This window comes from Numenius arquata, chromosome 6 (assembly GCF_964106895.1).
Source record: "Numenius arquata chromosome 6, bNumArq3.hap1.1, whole genome shotgun sequence".
Classification (NCBI taxonomy): Eukaryota; Metazoa; Chordata; class Aves; order Charadriiformes; family Scolopacidae; genus Numenius; species Numenius arquata.
The window spans coordinates 38,455,263-38,471,856 of NC_133581.1; the positions used below are offsets into that span (position 1 = coordinate 38,455,263).

The window sequence follows — 16,594 nt, forward strand, 5'->3', positions numbered from 1 at the left end:
GGCACAGGTAATTAGATTTTGGCTATCACAGAATCCCAGAATGATATGGGGTTGGAAGGGACCTCTGGAGAACATCCAGTCCAACCCCCCTGCCAAAGCAGGTCCACCCAGAGCAGGTTGCACAGGAACGTGTCCAGGCAGGATTTGAATGTCTCCAGAGATGGAGACTCCACCACCTCTCTGGGCAGCCTCTTCCAGGGCTCTGCCACCCTCAAAGCAAAAAAGTTCCTCCTCATGTTTAGATGGAACTTCCTGTTTTCAAGTTTGCGCCCAATTCCTCTTGTCCTGTCCCTGGGCACCACTGAAAAAAGACTGGCCCCATCCTCCTGACACCCACCCTTGAAGTATTTATAGGCGTTGATCAGATCCCCCCTCAGTCTTCTCTTCTCCAGACTAAAAAGACCCAAGTCCCTCAACCTTTCCTCATCAGAGAGATGTTCTAGGGCCTCTAATCATCTTTGTAGCCCCCTGCTGTACCCTCGCCAGCAGTTCCCTGTCCTTCTTGAACTGGGGAGCCCAGAACTGGACCCAGTGCTCCAGATGGGGCCTCACCAGGGCAGAGCAGAGGGGGAGGAGGACCTCCCTCCACCTGCTGGTCACACTCTTCCTGATGCACCCCAGGATGCCATTGGCCTTCTTGGCCACAAGGGCACATTGCTGGCTCATGGGCATCCTGTTGTCCACCAGGACTTCCAGGTCTTTCTCTTCAGAGCTGCCCTCCGTCAGGTCAGCCCCCAACCTGTACTGGTGCAGGGGGTTATTTCTCCCCAGGTGCAGCACCCTACACTTGCCTTTATTGAAGTACATCAGGTTCCTCTCTGCCCAACTTTCCAGCCTGTATAAAAATATAAGTTATTTCAGCACGAATGCTTCTTTCTACCATTCTGGAGGCCAGCTTATCAACTAAAATTGTCTAGCCTACTGTATGCTTTTTAAGTTTTGAGGTTGTTTTGTTCAGTTTTTACTTTTTTACTTTGAGTAATCTCTTAAAAATTATTTCAAGTTGTTTCTAAAAACATTAGCTTTTCAGCAAAGTTGACGTTTTTGCTTTATCCAAGATTTTAAAGCTTTGATCTTTGTAAATTCTGACTGAAATCTGGTTTTAAATGTTACTTTTACAGCAAGAATGCTAAGGTCTGCTATTAACAGGAAAAGGTGAGAAGATTGGTCAGTAATGCTCAGCAGCGATTTGAATCCCTTCCCTGGATTATGCAGAATTGGGTTATTAGAAAATATCAGAGTTACTGGGGGGAAAGGGGAAAAAAGAATCCTAAAGCACAAGTACTGGTTCAGTTACTTGTGTTCGTACCGTACTGCTCAACTACTCAGGACAGGCAAGGTGTAGAAAACATGTTCAGTGTTTGTAGAATCTGACTCTTTACAATCTTCTCTCTCTCTTTACAGGAAGAGTTTGAAAAGGCGATGAAATGGTATGAGTCAACACTAAAACTTCAGCCGGAGTTTGCCCCAGCAAAGAATCGAATCCGCACCATTCAGTGTCATTTACTTATGAAAAAAGAGCGACGGTCTCCTTAGAGATCAGCATCTTTTATCTTTTTTTTTCTCTATTCTGCTTTTAAGTGCGCTAAGATAAATTGATGAATCAAAATTTTTAACAAGACTTTTAAAGAGATGGGATTTGGATCAAGGGTTCTCTTTTTTTTTTTTTTCTCAAATATAGGAGCATCTTTGGAAAAAATATATTTCACAGACCATAATTTTAAAACATCCGTGTAAATATTAAACCAAGAAACTTCCGTGAATCCATGACCACCTGTACCAGGACCGAGGCACTGTTAGTTTTTCCTCAATGCTCAGATTGGCATCAGCATCCAAAATAACTTGCTTCGTGTCTTAGATTCTAAGTCAATGGAAATGCAAAGCACACGCCTGTACCAAATAGGAAGAAGAGATAATCAGCAATTCATCCACGTGAAACCCATGCTTTGTCCAGTCTTGTTCACTCCATACCGCATTACCTGCTTTTTTTGGAAGGAATGGGACGGGATTTTAAATGTATTAAAAAAAAAAAAAACACATTAGGAACATCCAGCATTTTTGGAATTGTTTATTTCTGTTGGGGGACGAGGAGGAAATGAGGAGGAGGGAACAGCGGGACACTAAAGTCCAAGTGTTTTTTAATCTTACTTGCAAAAAAAAAAAAAAAATCAGTAAAAATCCCAATAAGATGTTTTATATTTGTCTGTATATTCATAGCCCTCAGCCTCCCTGAGTGGTTGATTTACTAATTCTTTGTTCACTGTATTCCTAGCCATTTCGGAATAAGGTGCGAGTTTATGCTCACTCTGAGCCATACTTTCAGCTGCCGAGGAGGAGGGAGGCGGTGTCGAGGTATCAACAGCAAATAAGTCAGGTGGAAGATTTCCAAATCAGTTCTCTCTTTGGTTGGTGGAGGACCTGATTCTCCAGACATCATTGTTGAATCAACAAGGGCACATATTTGAAATAAAATAAATCGTTTATGAACAAACCGCAGCTTCTCCTCTAATTAATTTGGGTGTCGGGTGCCGCTCGCGAGAGTCTGGGCTTGAGGAGCTGCAGCCTTTCCTCGGAGCAGAGCGAGCTCGGGGGCAGGAAAGCCCTTAATACTTGGGATTAGGCAATGATTTTCTGCGGATCCGTGGAAAATTCCCTGCACCTCCATGCCTGACTCCTTTTCCGGGGGCAGAAGGATATAAGAGAAAGTTAACTAAACCAGCTGTCTCTTGTGTAACCCACCCTCCAGCTTTTAGTGCTAAACATACTGCTTAGGGATTCTTTTTAAAGAACTAACAATGTTTGTGAACTTACTCTTTCTTTTTTTTTTTTTTTCAGTCTTTTTCCTCTTTCAGTGACGGCAGTGTGGAAACTATGACGTTGACATAATTTTTTTTTTAATACTCTAATTTTTTACTCCATAAAAGGATCCCTGAATATTTTTATATATGCTTGAAGATGAGCAGTTCTAATGCAAATTTCACCTGGTTTATTGCATGTAATTTTTGTTCACCTAGAAAGCCTGACAGAGGCATGAGCGAGTGCTGCTGTTGGGTAGATTTTTATTAAAAATGAATTAATATGTTAAATGTTTTGTCAACAGAGCCAACAGCATGTCAGATTTTATTCCCTTCCCAAGGCTCCTTGAAGGCTGGATGTTGTTGACCGGAGACAGGCATAGCTGTATCAACTCCAAGAGGACGATGACTTTCTGGAAGGTCTGATACACCACCACTAGGATCACGGACTGGGATAAGGAATTGCAGAGATTTCTCACATGAAGGTGTGGGAGGGGGAACCAGTGAGGCAGGTACAAGTCAGCGGGAAGAAGTTCCATTCGAGCTAGAAAAAAGTTAGAGGAAAGGCTTTTCCTTGAACTAAAGCAAGGTGCAGAAAGGCTGCTTTTATTCAGTTTCATTAACTGATCTGCTTTACTTTTGTAGTGGTTGGGAAATACTTGAGTGTCACGTAAACATATTTGGTAAATCTTCCATTTCGTGTGCTGGCTTTAAAGTGTAACGTGCAAAAACTTCTCTTGGTACAGAGGATCCACTTGACTATTGGTTTCCTCATGTGTCCTACGGTCAAACTGAGTGGTTGCCACCTGCTGGACTCTTCTACTGCATAGAATCACAGGATGGTTTGGGTTAGAAGGGACTTTAAAGATCATCCAGTCCCACCCTCTGCCATGGGCAGGGACACCTCCCACCAGACCAGGTTGCTCAAAGCCCTGTCCAACCTGGCCTTGAACCCCTCCAGGGATGGGGCAGCCACAGCTTCTCTGGGCAACCTGGGCCAGGGTCTCACCACCCTCACTGATGATGGGAGATGCTGGTATTTCAGTGAAGAGTAGGGCTGGTCCTTAAGAACCTGAAGCAGCCATATGTGGAACGCAAATAGTCATCCTTGGCTTTGACAAAAGATGGAATTAAAATAGACCTTTTCTGGATCACCAAGGATTATCCTCATAGACGGCACTGGTGGGCACTTAAAATTAGCCATTAATACTCATGTTGGTTTACAGCGTGCTTACCCCAGTATTTATTTATGTTTTATTAAGGAATGCCCTAAGGTGCACTGGATACCGACATCATACAAAAGGCAGGAATGCTGAGTTTTGTGGGGATGACCATCCTATAGATGGGGATCACCACCGAGGAGAGAGCAGGCTCCTGCTCTGCTTGCTCTGGTCACATTTTCAGAGAACTAGCACCTTGTGAAAGGTTTGTGAAAACTGCGGTAGTCTGACTTGGTATAATTTTTTTCTGAATCTTGGTTTAGAACTTTAAAGGAGTGTGTGCTGCTTTGCTCTCATAAAATTCCTACATACAGCTGTTCATTCGCCGCTTGGCTACTGCATGGTGTATCTGCCATAGGACTCATTTTAAAATAGCCCATGCTTCCCTCTTCACTGTATTTTCAGAAATTCTAGGTAATTTCTCAAAGCGTGCTGCCTAAGCAGTGCCTAAAACTGAAACGGGGACGCCAGAAGATCTACTTGATCATGAACTTGACCTAACACCAGCAATGGGAGTGTGTGTCTTAAAGATTTCCCCCATTGACGGATCTCCTGGGGAGCGCTAAGAAGGCAAATGGAAGGCTCTCCTTTCCCATCTCCGTGTCTTTGACCCTCCTGTGTAAATGCAAAAGATGGTGGGTTTGGAGTGGTTTGGCTGCGTTCAAGTGTTAGTCCAAGGACAGCTAGTTATGCTGATCTTAGGAGGAGGAGAGGAGTTAGGCAGTGTGTTGAAGGGGAAGCCAGTGAATTTAATGGAGCAAAGGTGTGCATCTCTGCAGGATGAGCTCACTATTTAAGGGTGACATTCATCTCCTTCCATTTAAGCTATTTTAAAATGAGCTAAGGTGGTTGTCAAGGCTCTATCTTTGATAAATGGAAAAGATTATTATCTTGAGAGGGTGATCCGCCCTCCCTGTTGTACAGCGCCACAAATTGCCTGTTCGAGCTGCCTGTTCCTTTCCATTGACTGTTGAGGTTCCTTTGACCAACCCAACTGCCATATGATTTCTAATAATGAGACTTAGGAACTCATTTCATGTTGAATGGCTCTGCTAAACATACCACCAAAGCAGCCTCATTTAGGGATGACGTAACCATAGGTAAATGGCAAAATCCTCTCTTCTCCAAAAAGCTTTTTTTTTTTCAGTTGTTTTCAAAGCCTACCCAGAAATGAAGTGTAGATGGGGTAAAAAGTCTTCATTTGCTTGCAGGTAGCATCGTGCTCCTGACATCTGGGGGCTTTCGAGGGCAAAAGCCTTGATTGAAGAGGATCGATACCTCTGTCTATGGAGCGGTGTGTTTGATTTCACCGTTGACGGCACAGTTGTACTGGTCAGGGCTGCACTGATGCCATACAAAAAAAGAAAGCTCACAAATACCATGTCAGCAACCAATATGACCATAGCGTCGCATTCAAACAACAGGTTTTCGAAAGCGATGGAGGCTGGGATCTGAATTACCATCACCCATGGACACCTTCCATCACCTGTGGTGGCCAATTTGTTAACCAGAATGAAAATATTAATTGGGAAAGTTTTCTGATGGAGCTCAGAACCTTTCTCTGCTCTCTAACCCTCACTCATAGAATCACAGAATGGTTTGGGTTGGAAGGGACCTTAAAGATCATTGAGTTCCAAATCCCTGCCCTAGGCAGGGACACCTCCCACTAGACCAGGTTGCTCAAAGCCCTATCCAGCCTGGTCTTGATCCATGCAGGCCTCCTGGCTTTTTTGCCTGACGACTTCTTTTTTGGGATACACCTCTCCTGAGCTTGGAGGAGGTGATCCTTGAATACTAACCAGCTTTCTTGGGCCCCTCTCCCCTCCAGTACTTTTTCCCATGTTACCCTGCCAACCAGGTCCTTCAAGAGGCCAAAGTCTGCTCTCCTGAAGTCCAGGTTAGTGAGTTTGCTGTGTATCGTCCTTGCTGCCCTAAGGATCTTGAATTCTACCATTTTGTGATCACTGCAGCCAAGGCTACCCTTGGCTGAGTTTGACATTACCCACCAGCCCTTCCTTGTTGGTAAGGACGAGGTCCAGCACGGCTCCTTTCCTCATTGGCTCCCCTACCATTTGAAGAAGAAAGCTGTCATCGACACATTCCAAGGACTTCCTGGATTTCTTGTGCCCTGCTGTGTTGTCCCTCCAACAGATACCAGGGTGGTTGAAGTCCCCCATGAGGACCAGGGTCTGTGAACGCAATGCTGCTCCTATGTGTCTATAGAGGGCCTCATCCTCCCTGTCCCCCTGGTCAGGTGGTCTGTAGCAGACCCCTACTGTAACGTCACCTGCCCCGGTGCTCCCTTTAATCTTGACCCATAAGCCCTCTGTTGGGTCTTCATCCATCCCCAGGTGGAGCTCCATGCACTCCAGCTGGTCACTGACATAGAGGGCAACAACCCCTCCTTGTCTCCCCAGTGTGTCCTTCCTGAAGAGTCTGTATCCCTCCATTCCAACACTCCAATCACAAGAGCCATCCCAGCACGTCTCTGTGATGCCAATAAGATCATCACCCTCTTACAGGGAAAAGGATTGAAAACAAACCAAAAAAAACCCCATCGCCTCTTCCCTAAGGGATGTATGATGTAGCCAAAGATGGTGTGTTAGCTCTGCTGCAGTGTTGTGGTGCTTTTCCTTCCTGTGATTTTCAGCAGCTGCCGTGGGCTTGTCTGTTAGCAGCTGAGGACCTCCTAGGTTTAGACCTGCTTTGTGAGTAGTGACGTTCCTGCCCTCGTTGCTGTCCTCCTGCGTGACTTCAGGCCAGGCATTTCCCCTCCTGGCTGCACCTCTCTTCCTCCCACATGTCGTCTGATGTCTTTTTGGAACATATGGGGGATTTTTTGGAGCTGGAATCATCGCTGTTTATGTCTTTGCATGAGAAACAGTTGTAGTGCCAGGGAACGCAAACAGTAGCGACGCAGAAACAACTGTGTGGGGACCTAGGAAGCGGGGAATGGGAAGAGTTTAATCGCCTCTGCATCGGCACTGAAAGAGTCAAAAATGCTTTATTCAGAAAAAAGCAAGTTCCTTCTCCTCTCCAGATGTTGTGTGGCAGGTTCAGGGTGGTCCTCCCATCTCAAGCATTACTCAGAGGTGTCCTTCTGGAGTGCTGCAGGTTGCCTTGATTTCTTAGAGGACCAGCTGGCCGTGTTTTGGGTCAACAAGACTCTCTTGAAAGAAACGTCCCCAAAGGATTAAGCTTTGTGGGGTTGCTTTTCTTTTTTTTATTATTTTTTGTTTGTTTGTTTGGGTTTTTTTTATTATTTTCCTCTTAATTTGCTGAATGTACTCCGGTGTGTGCCGGTACTGATTCAAACAAAGCAAGTGGGTCTATGGACACTGAAGCTTGTGAAGGTTTCCTCGCAATTTGTGGTCTCCCTGCTGAAATCTGATGGCTGGTGATCCCTGAGAGCCAGCAGAAGGTTGTCCTCCAAGTGACTACCAGGAAAGGACAGGCAGGGAGCTTAAAGGCAATTCATTTTTATTTTATTTTTAGGGAATCCGCACAGGAGTGATACAGCCTGCATTCCGTACGTACGATGTTAAGAAAGTGAAAGTCTGAATTAAGTGAGAGGGTTCTTGCACCTTAAGCTTTTCTCATTTTTTAAGTCTCGAGAAGCTCGGGATTGATTAGGAGCAGCATTTTGAGAAGGGTGCCTGCTTCCAAAAAGCAGCCCCTCCTACTTGGCAAGTAGTTGATTTATTTGTTGGTTTTGGGTTTTTTTTTTTAACCTTTTAAACCTAATGACCTGCTTCTGGGTTCCAGAGCAAAATGAATAGTAACTGAGTTCAGTAGTCCCGGAGGAGGTGCCATGGCAGTGCCCCAGAAGGGAGCAGTTTCAAACACAGGTGAGGGTGAGTTTGCTTTGTGGTATTTATAATCGGGGGGGGGGGGGGGGGGGGGGAATTGTCTTAAGGCAGTTGTTTTCATTTGTCGAGGGCTTATTTCTTCTTTAATCTAGTTTCAGGCTGCTCCTTCTACTCCTTCCACGTTCAGTCCTTCAGAGTCAGGTTATTACTAGTCTAATGGAGTTTTTCCATTGACATTTAATTGTGCCCGTGGCGTGCCAGGGGTCCTGCAGAAGAACCAGCCTCTGCTCTGAAAGGTGATGAGGGGCCTGGAGCATCTCTCTGGTGAGGAAGGGCTGAGGGACTTGGGTCTTTTTAGTCTGGAGAAGAGAAGACTGAGGGGGGATCTGATCAACGCCTATAAATACTTCGAGGGTGGGTGTCCAAAGGATGGGGCCAGTCTTTTCTCAGTGGTACCCAGTGACAGGACAAGACGAAATGGGCACAAACTTAAGCACAGAAGTTCCACCTAAACATGAGGAGGAACTTCTTTCCTTTGAGGGTGGCAGAGCCCTGGAAGAGGCTGCCCAGAGAGGTGGTAGAGTCTCCATCTCTGGAGACATTCCAAACCCGCCTGGACACGTTCCTGTGCAACCTGCTCTGGGTGGACCTGCTCTGGCAGGGGGTTGGACTAGATGATCTCCAGAGGTTCCTTCCAACCTCGTATCATTCTGTGATTCTGTGACGCACAGCCCCAGACACGGGCCTGCATTTAGACTTCCAGTGGCTACAGGCTTCATCTGTGGAGCTTGTTCCATGGCCAGAGATCAGAGGGCTCTTCAGTCAAGCCTTCTGGCTGCAGCCCTTCCACAGAAACACCACTGCTGGTTCTTAAAATCCCAGCAATCCACATTTCTCTGAGAAGACACTGCTCTGCCAAATTGAGCAGTCATCGTTCTAGGACAATTTAATAGAAAACTTTCGAGGTGAATTTTTGACTGCTCTGCTTCTTGATCTAAATGCAATCTTGTCTTCTGTCTATAATTGTCCAACTCTACTGCTGTTTTTTTTATAAAAGTAGATTATTTCCCAGAGCTGCAGATGTCACAGATCACAGTATGATAGCATGAGGTACCGCTATGTCTTCCGAGTGCCTTTTGCTGTACCTTGTCTTGTGATCCACCTGCTGAGGAGCAAAGAAGTCCCATTTAAAAGTCATTAAGAGACACTGACTTGCGGGCAGATGCAATCCAAACAAAATGAATGGATGGAGGAAGCCCAGATGAAGCCAGTTTTCTCCAATTGCCGTGCTAGGAGCCAAGGTAGGACTTCGTGTTCTCCAGGAACAGAGCGAAGAAACCAGGCTTTAGCGGTGAGACACTCGGAGGAGGAAGAGAAGGCTCCAGGTAAGAGCAAGGAAGCTGAGGGTCCTGCTTTTGTAGCATCAGCGACTGTTTCTTATTGCAGGACCAGACAAGGTAAAAAGGACAAAGAGGTGGCCTGAGTGGATAGTTTCTTCTGGCTGTCTGGAGTAGTCAGAGGAGAAGGACATCCAAGAAGCCATGAGTTGATGCTGCAAAACCGTTGCAGAGGGTGGGTCACCCGCCACTGACACATGGCCCTCCACGTGTTCAGATGTGCTGTGTGTCCTCGTAGCCCCAGGAGGAGGAGGAGGAGAGACAGTTCATTTTCTAACCTGTAGGTATTTTAGCATCCGTAGTCACCTGTGGCAGGGAGTTCCAGAGGTCAGTTTGGTTTCCAGTGAAGAAGTACCTCTTTGTTTTGAACCTGCTGCTTTCACATGGTGCTTCCTCCTTCTTGCATCAGAAGAGACCATGAGGGATGGTTCTCCCTCACCTTTTCCATTAGGTGCTGATCTAAGACAGACCTTTTTGACTAAACCGAGGCCTGACTAGACCTGGTTTGGCTTTCAGCCTGCTGACTCATTTGGGAATGTAGAACTCTTGCTCAAAAGCAGGAAAGGAGACTGCTCAGCATCTGCAATCTGCTTTTTTTGCCCACTTTTCCACCTGGATGGCAAATGCTGCTGGGAAAAAGAAAGGTCAGGATGTGATTTGGGCGACTGAGGTGTGAACACCAGGGTGGCCAACCTACAGCAGATGCATCTTCTGCCACACTCGCTCTCACCCTCTTCCTCGGGGCCCTGCACCTGCAGTGAGGTCTGTGCCTTGTCCCTGCGAGCCAGGCTGTCAGGGGGGAGAAGAGATCTCTGTGCAAGGGGACGGTGTGATGGCACCTGTGTATGTCCCTGATCATGCATCTGGCCACAAACAAATGCTTTTTGAAAGGCTTTGTGCTAGATGGCGTCCTCTGCCCTACCACAGCAGTACCTGCACGCCGGTGTATGATGTACCACTACAAGAAGTTGGGGAGTTGGACAGAGAGGAACCTGATGAAGTTCAACAAGGGCAAGTGCAGGGTGCTGCACCTGGGGAGAAATAACCCCCTGCACCAGTACAGGTTGGGGGCTGACCTGCCGGAGGGCAGCTCTGAAGAGAAAGACCTGGAAGTCCTGGTGGACAACAGGATGCCCATGAGCCAGCAATGTGCCCTTGTGGCCAAGAAGGCCAATGGCATCCTGGGGTGCATCAGGAAGAGTGTGACCAGCAGGTTGAGGGAGGTCCTCCTGCCCCTCTGCTCTGCCCTGGTGAGGCCCCATCTGGAGCACTGGGTCCAGTTCTGGGCTCCCCAGTTCAAGAAGGACAGGGAACTGCTGGCGAGGGTACAGCAGAGGGCTACAAAGATGATGAGGGCCCTAGAACATCTCTCTGATGAGGAAAGGCTGAGGGACTTGGGTCTTTTTAGTCTGGAGAAGAGAAGACTGAGGGGGGATCTGATCAACGCCTATAAATACTTCAAGGGTGGGTGTCAGGAGGATGGGGCCAGTCTTTTTTCAGTGGTGCCCAGGGACAGGACAAGAGGAATTGGGCACAAACTTGAACATAGGAAGTTCCATCTAAACATGAGGAGGAACTTTTTTGCTTTGAGGGTGGCAGAGCCCTGGAAGAGGCTGCCCAGAGAGGTGGTGGAGTCTCCGTCTCTGGAGACATTCAAACCCTGCCTGGACACGTTCCTGTGCAACCTGCTCTGGGTGGACCTGCTTTGGCAGGGGGGCTGGACTGGATGATCTCCAGAGGTCCCTTCCAACCCCATAGCATTCTGTGATTGAGAAACAACCCTGTGTTTAATTGTGATCACGGGGTATGAAATAAATCACCGATTCACACACTGAGCCGGTTCTATTAACTATTAGACTGCCATAACGAACGTTGGTACGGAAACCTTTGTCATCTGTGCGTTACCTCTTGAGGACGGTAGTTCTTGTGGTCTTTCTCAGTGAACTGAGAGAGGGGAATTGAATGATCTTCCGAAACCTAATTAATGAATAACTCCTGACTGTCATCACAGGGCGATTTTAATTAATTGGAGCAGCTTGGTCAGCACATCAGGTTGCAAGAGCTCTGCAAGGGTTCTTGTTCTCGTCGCTGCAGGTCTACGTGGGCTTTACTTTAAATTTCTGTAGCCACAGCCCCCTTGCACCCGTGTACAACAGCCGCCCTCGGCAGCAGCATCACCAAAAGCTCTTAAGCGACTGGGTGACTACAACCTGACTGCAGTTGTCTCCGGCTGAGGCGGGAAGGACAGCGTTTCCTCCGGAGCAGATGGGGTCAGGGCGGCGCTGACACCGGTGTCCTGACAAAGAGCCCCGTGTCCCCTCCCGTACATGGGATTTCTCGTGCTTTTAGAAACCCAGAGTGTTTCTTACGAACCACTTTCCCCTAAAATGTTTCAAAGGCGTTTTGACCAGAGGAACAAACAGTTGGGCATATTTTAGTGTAAGCAAGGCTTTTTTTTTTTTTTTTTCTTCAACTGGAGGACCTGCAAGAGGAGAAAAAAAAAAAAAAAACAAAATTGGGAAGGGGAACAAAAAGAAACCTGTGTGGGAGTTTCCTTCGAAACTCTTCAGAAGAGAAGCCAGGACAAACCCCTTCTGTGCTGCCTGTAGTTTCAACCTTCCTGAGTGCCTGGGGGAGGAAGCCCATCAGCTGCGTGAATCCAGGGTCAGGGCTTTTATTTTTCTTTCCATCTTTTTATTTATTGGCTTAGCCCTCAGCCTTTTTCTTTTCTTCTTTTTTTTTTTTTTTCCTCTCCTTTATTTTTTTTCTTTTTATTTTGAGTGCCTGAGTGGCGGTTGTAGTTCTCTCAGTCTGGGTAGCACGTTCCAGCATATCAGGTTAGTGTGATTTGTCACCTCAACACGCGAGCCTTCAAGTTCAGCGAAGGAGGAGGACAAGACTTTCCGACGTTGTCAGCGTGGCACTAGGAAGCTTGAGAGGGGAACGAGGAGTATTGGCGGACTCGTAATTCATCGGTTAAATAGATGATATTTAGTAGCGTGAACAACAAGGGCACAGGGGATAATTCATCGCGGTGGCTCTTGCACTTCAAAGTGCCACCAGCAACCCTCGATTGCCGCTGTGGACCCTTCCTTGCACACTACTCCTGAGGTCTCCAGCAAAATGGGTCGTGGCTTGGTTTTGGGGCGATGAGTGTTACTCTTTTTTTTTTTTTTTTTAAATCCTCCTAGGATCCTCCCTTACTCACAGTGAAGTGTCTGCTTCTCAGGGCTGTGGTGACCACCCTTAGCTCCCAAGGCACCCCCTGATTTCTCTGCATCCCCTCTTCATCTACGTCGCACAGCCCGGCCACCTCTGCCAGCGCTGAGCAAGGGAGGAGATGGTGAAGGTCGGAGGAAGATGGGGGTCTGGAAAGAAACCAGGCGGTGGCAGCTGCCAGCCTCTAAGTGCTTCCCCTGTTCCTTACCGTCTCCTCCAGCCTCTCAGAGCTGCTGTGTGGGAGGAAAGAGCAGCACCAGCAGCTGGAGGAAGGTGGGAGGAGTGGGAGGAAGAAGAGGGAAGAGCACCTGGGGGCTGAGAGCCGGCCTCGCTGTCTGCTCCCTTTCGCAGCCCCCTCCAAGCTGTGCTCTTGTCACCCACCTGGTAGCCGAAGGGGCTGAGGAACAGGTAGTGGGGTGAGCAGTGGCTCCTGGGGTGATCCCCCCACCGCCCTCACCATGGTTCTGCCTTTCTCCATGCCAGGAAAAGAGCCGCTACTGGTTCTGAACCTCTCCAGCGCTGTCATTGCCTCATTCCCTGTACCTCTAAGTTAATGAATGGGCAGCTGAAGCAAAGATGAGACGTGCCCAAGGACAAAATAATTATTGTCTCCTCTCCGGGCGTATTTGGACTGGGATTGATGGCCTGTCCAACTAGGAGCAGGTAAGAATTGTCCCATCCCAGTTACACCAGTCCTATCCCACAGACTGTCCCGGTACCTTCCCTGGGGGATCCCTGTGATGGGAGAACCTCGCAGCTCTGTGCCAGTTTGCGAGCGCTGGGTTTCCCGCGCTGCAGCCATCTCCCCTGTCCCCCTCCTCTGCCCCCACAGGCTTGGTCTCCACTGACTTCTCTTCCTCGGGTCCCAGGTTTTGCCCTCCCTGGCTCTGCTCCCAGCTTTGTCCCTGGGATTTTGGCCCAGTTTTGTGCCCACACGCCTGCAGAGCTGGAGTCTCCTCCATACCCACGCAGTGCCCTCCCTGCCCGGCCTGGGGGGTCCCCGGGCCGAGCCCCCTCGCTGCTGATGCACGGCGACTGGCCTTTCCCCCGTCGGGCTGTGCCAGCGGGACGTTTCCCACTGGGGGCGAGACGGCGACGGCCACGGTGACTCCCCAGTACCCCCCACTTCGGGGTCAACTCACACCCCGGGCAGCAGCCTTTCATTCTGGGAGGGGTGTCATGTCGCAGACGACCCGGTCTGTGTGTCCGTCCGTCCGGTCCCGTCCCGTCCCGTTGCCTCTCCGCGTCCGGAGGATGGGGGCGACAGGAACCGGCCACCTCCCGCCGGCAGAGGGAAAAGCTGCGTCGGGGGGAGCGGGGGGAGCCCGGGGCAGGGTCGGGGGCGGCGGGGAGGTGCCTTCCCCCCGCACGGCCTGCAGGTGGCAGCCGGAGCCCAGCTTGGAGGCGGCGGCGGGGAAGCGGGGCCGGGAGGGGCAGCGCCCCGCAACCGGGCCCCGCCACACGCCACGGCCCCCGCTGCCGGGCCCGGCCACCCCTCTGCCCACCCTCCCCCCGCCACGGCCGGCGGGACCCCCCCCATCCCTGGGGGCTGCTGGGGAAGAGGTGCCCGCCGCCGGGCTCCGGCTCCCGTCGGTTTGTCCCTCGGCCGTGCTCAGCCCCCGCCCCCCCCTCCCCCCGGCACGGAGTGCTTCCCTCACATCTGGCTCGTGGGGTCCTTGCAGGGTCCCCAATCTCAACAGCCCCCGCGGTGGGGGACAGGCCTGGGGCACGGCAGTACGGCCCACCCCCCCGCCACCCCCCCGGGGCCGGTAATGGTCATCGCAGCGGCCAGCCCCCTGCCCCCCTCCTCCCCAAAACGGAGCCGAGGAGGGGTCGCCCCCCTGTATTGCGGGGGGGGGGGGTGTTCGGTGCGTTGGCGGCTCTTTCGGCGACGGCAGACCCCATAGCACCGCCCTGGGAAAACCAGGCTTTGCTGTGGTGTTTCTGAGACCCACCCTGCGGGGGGGCTGCGTCCCCCCCCCTCCCCTCCAACCTCCAGGAGCAGCTCCCCGTCAGGTTGAGCAGCTTTAGCCCCTCCGTCAGACCCGGGGGGGGTGTGTGTGTGTGTGTGTGTGGTGGTGTCCCCGTCTGAGCTACTCGGGGTGCAAAACCCACCGGCCGGGGCGCCCCGCTCCCCGCGCCGCGACGGGACGGACGAAGGGCTCGATGGGGCGGACGGTGGCCCGGCAGCCAGGATGGTAGCCCCCTCCTCCCCGGCTCCGGTGCCAGCTCTGGCTTCGGGGAAACCACCCGCCTCTCGGGGGTGGCCGTGGCTTCCCCGAGGGGCTGACGGGGAGCTTCCCCCCCGCCCACACCGTCTGGAAACCGGGGCTCTTTAAGGCGGGGGATGCGGGGTGCCGGGGGTGGAAAGGCGGGGGCGGTGCGGTGTTACCGGCGATCCCCTCCCGGGCAGGAGGGGTCCAGCACTGCGTTTCTGAGGGGTTTACCCGCTTCAGCTTTAGATACCGGGAGGGAAAGGTTTCCCCGTGAGGAGACGGACCCTCACGGCCCCCCCGAAACTCCCCTTTGTGCAGCCTCACGCCGATCCGCCCTTCGGGCTGCGTCGTGCGATTCCCTCGCCTTTCACTGTAGGTTGTTGTTTTGGCCCAAACCTTAGTCACAGCCGGGCTAATCTCTATATAATTTCACGAATTTCACGATCTTTGCTTTCAAGTTGACCCGCCTCAGCTCCTTCACCAGATCAGTCCCTCACCTCTACGTGCCCTCCAGCTTGTCACCTTCCCCAGAGCTCAGGGGACAGCCTGTTTGCAGGGAGTTCCCTGCTCACCTTTCCTGCCTCTGGAGGAGGCAGAGGCATTATCCAGCATTGCATCTGTCCTGCAATGTCTGTAATTCAGACCAGAAGCCACCTCAGGCTCTGTCAGCTTCAAACCTTTTGGGGTCGGATTCATAGGGGGAGAACGATGACGCCGCTTTCTTCCAAACTGATTTAAATTCACTCAAAAATCAAACAGAGGAGCCACGCTCAGGGCTGGGCTTGGCTCAGGACCTGGGACTGAAACCTCGGAGCTTCTCATCTGTTGGTCACCGGTCCTGTTGGGAGACCTAGAGGGTCAGAGCTGGAGAAGGCGGTGCAAGCATCCCCACCTCGAGTGCCACCACCGTTCGGTGGTCCCAGCTGAGACCCCTGGAAGGTGATGGGAGATGAACTGGGATTTTGCCCCTGCAGGGTGTGGCTCTGGCACTAAAAGCTAAAGTACATAAGCCATGGCCACGCTGGGGACTTGTCCTGCCCGCGTCTATGATGTTCTTTAATGTCTTAGGGTACATAGGGGACTGCAGTCTACAGGGCTCTCAGTCTGCCCCCCATTTGCCAGCTTGAAATGCTCTTTAGAATGTATTAAAAAAAAAAAAAATCCAAACACTATTAAATGCAAAGAAATCATGAAAAACAACAAGGAACAAAAGCTCTCAATCCTAGCTGAGCACTGCACAGACAGGAACCTGCTCTGACGTACATGAGCACCCCATAGGGATTAACTCTCTCCTGCCCAACAAAGCCAGCCTTCTAGTTTCTACTTTGCAGCACATTTTGTGTGCTATAAATGTATTTAATCTAGCCAGATAGGGAGATTAAAAGGTACAGCCTTAGTACCTATCTGCAGTTGCCTCCACCCAAAAAAAAACCCTCCACAACCCTGGTCCAGGATTTTTCTGCCTGTATGAGAGATCCAAAGAAATTTCCCTTATGAAGCAGACACAAGAAATAAGCAGTAGAAGTCTACAGCAAAACAAAAAGGAGAAGCTCTTGAAGTCATTTTCCCCTTTGCTTCCCTGTAGTAAATATGCAGGAGGGAGGCTATTGCACGTCTACTATCAACCAGTTAATATTTTGCCAGCCTCACCCCTGAGCTGAGGTTCCTAAAGCTCTTTGCAGCCACTGCTCCCTTCAGCCTCAGGTACCCCCATCTAGGAGGTACCTGGTGTTATTAACCCCCCTCGTAGAAAGAGGGGCAATGAGCCACAAGGGGGGGGGAATTGTGTAAAAGCCACCTTACAGGCAGTCCCTGGAACAGAAATCAGGAGGTGGGATTCTCAGTTTTGACTTTAACCTTCGAGTCAGGTTTCCTCCCTTTCCCAAACCTGCAATGCCAGACCACTGCAGTATCAAACGTGCAACAGCATCCTCCATC

General features: G+C 50.4%; 1 protein-coding gene across 1 annotated transcript in view; it reads left to right on the top strand.

Annotated features, from left to right (window-relative positions):
• Nucleotides 1-2,485, top strand: part of TTC17 (tetratricopeptide repeat domain 17) — a 63,871-nt gene extending 61,386 nt beyond the window's left edge. Inside the window, exon 25 of the mRNA XM_074148410.1 lies at nucleotides 1,405-2,485. Within this exon, the coding sequence (XP_074004511.1) occupies nucleotides 1,405-1,536 (132 nt within the window). The 3' untranslated portion in view covers nucleotides 1,537-2,485. The remainder of the gene's footprint in view (nucleotides 1-1,404) is intronic.
• The last annotated feature ends 14,109 nt before the right edge of the window (nucleotides 2,486-16,594 follow it).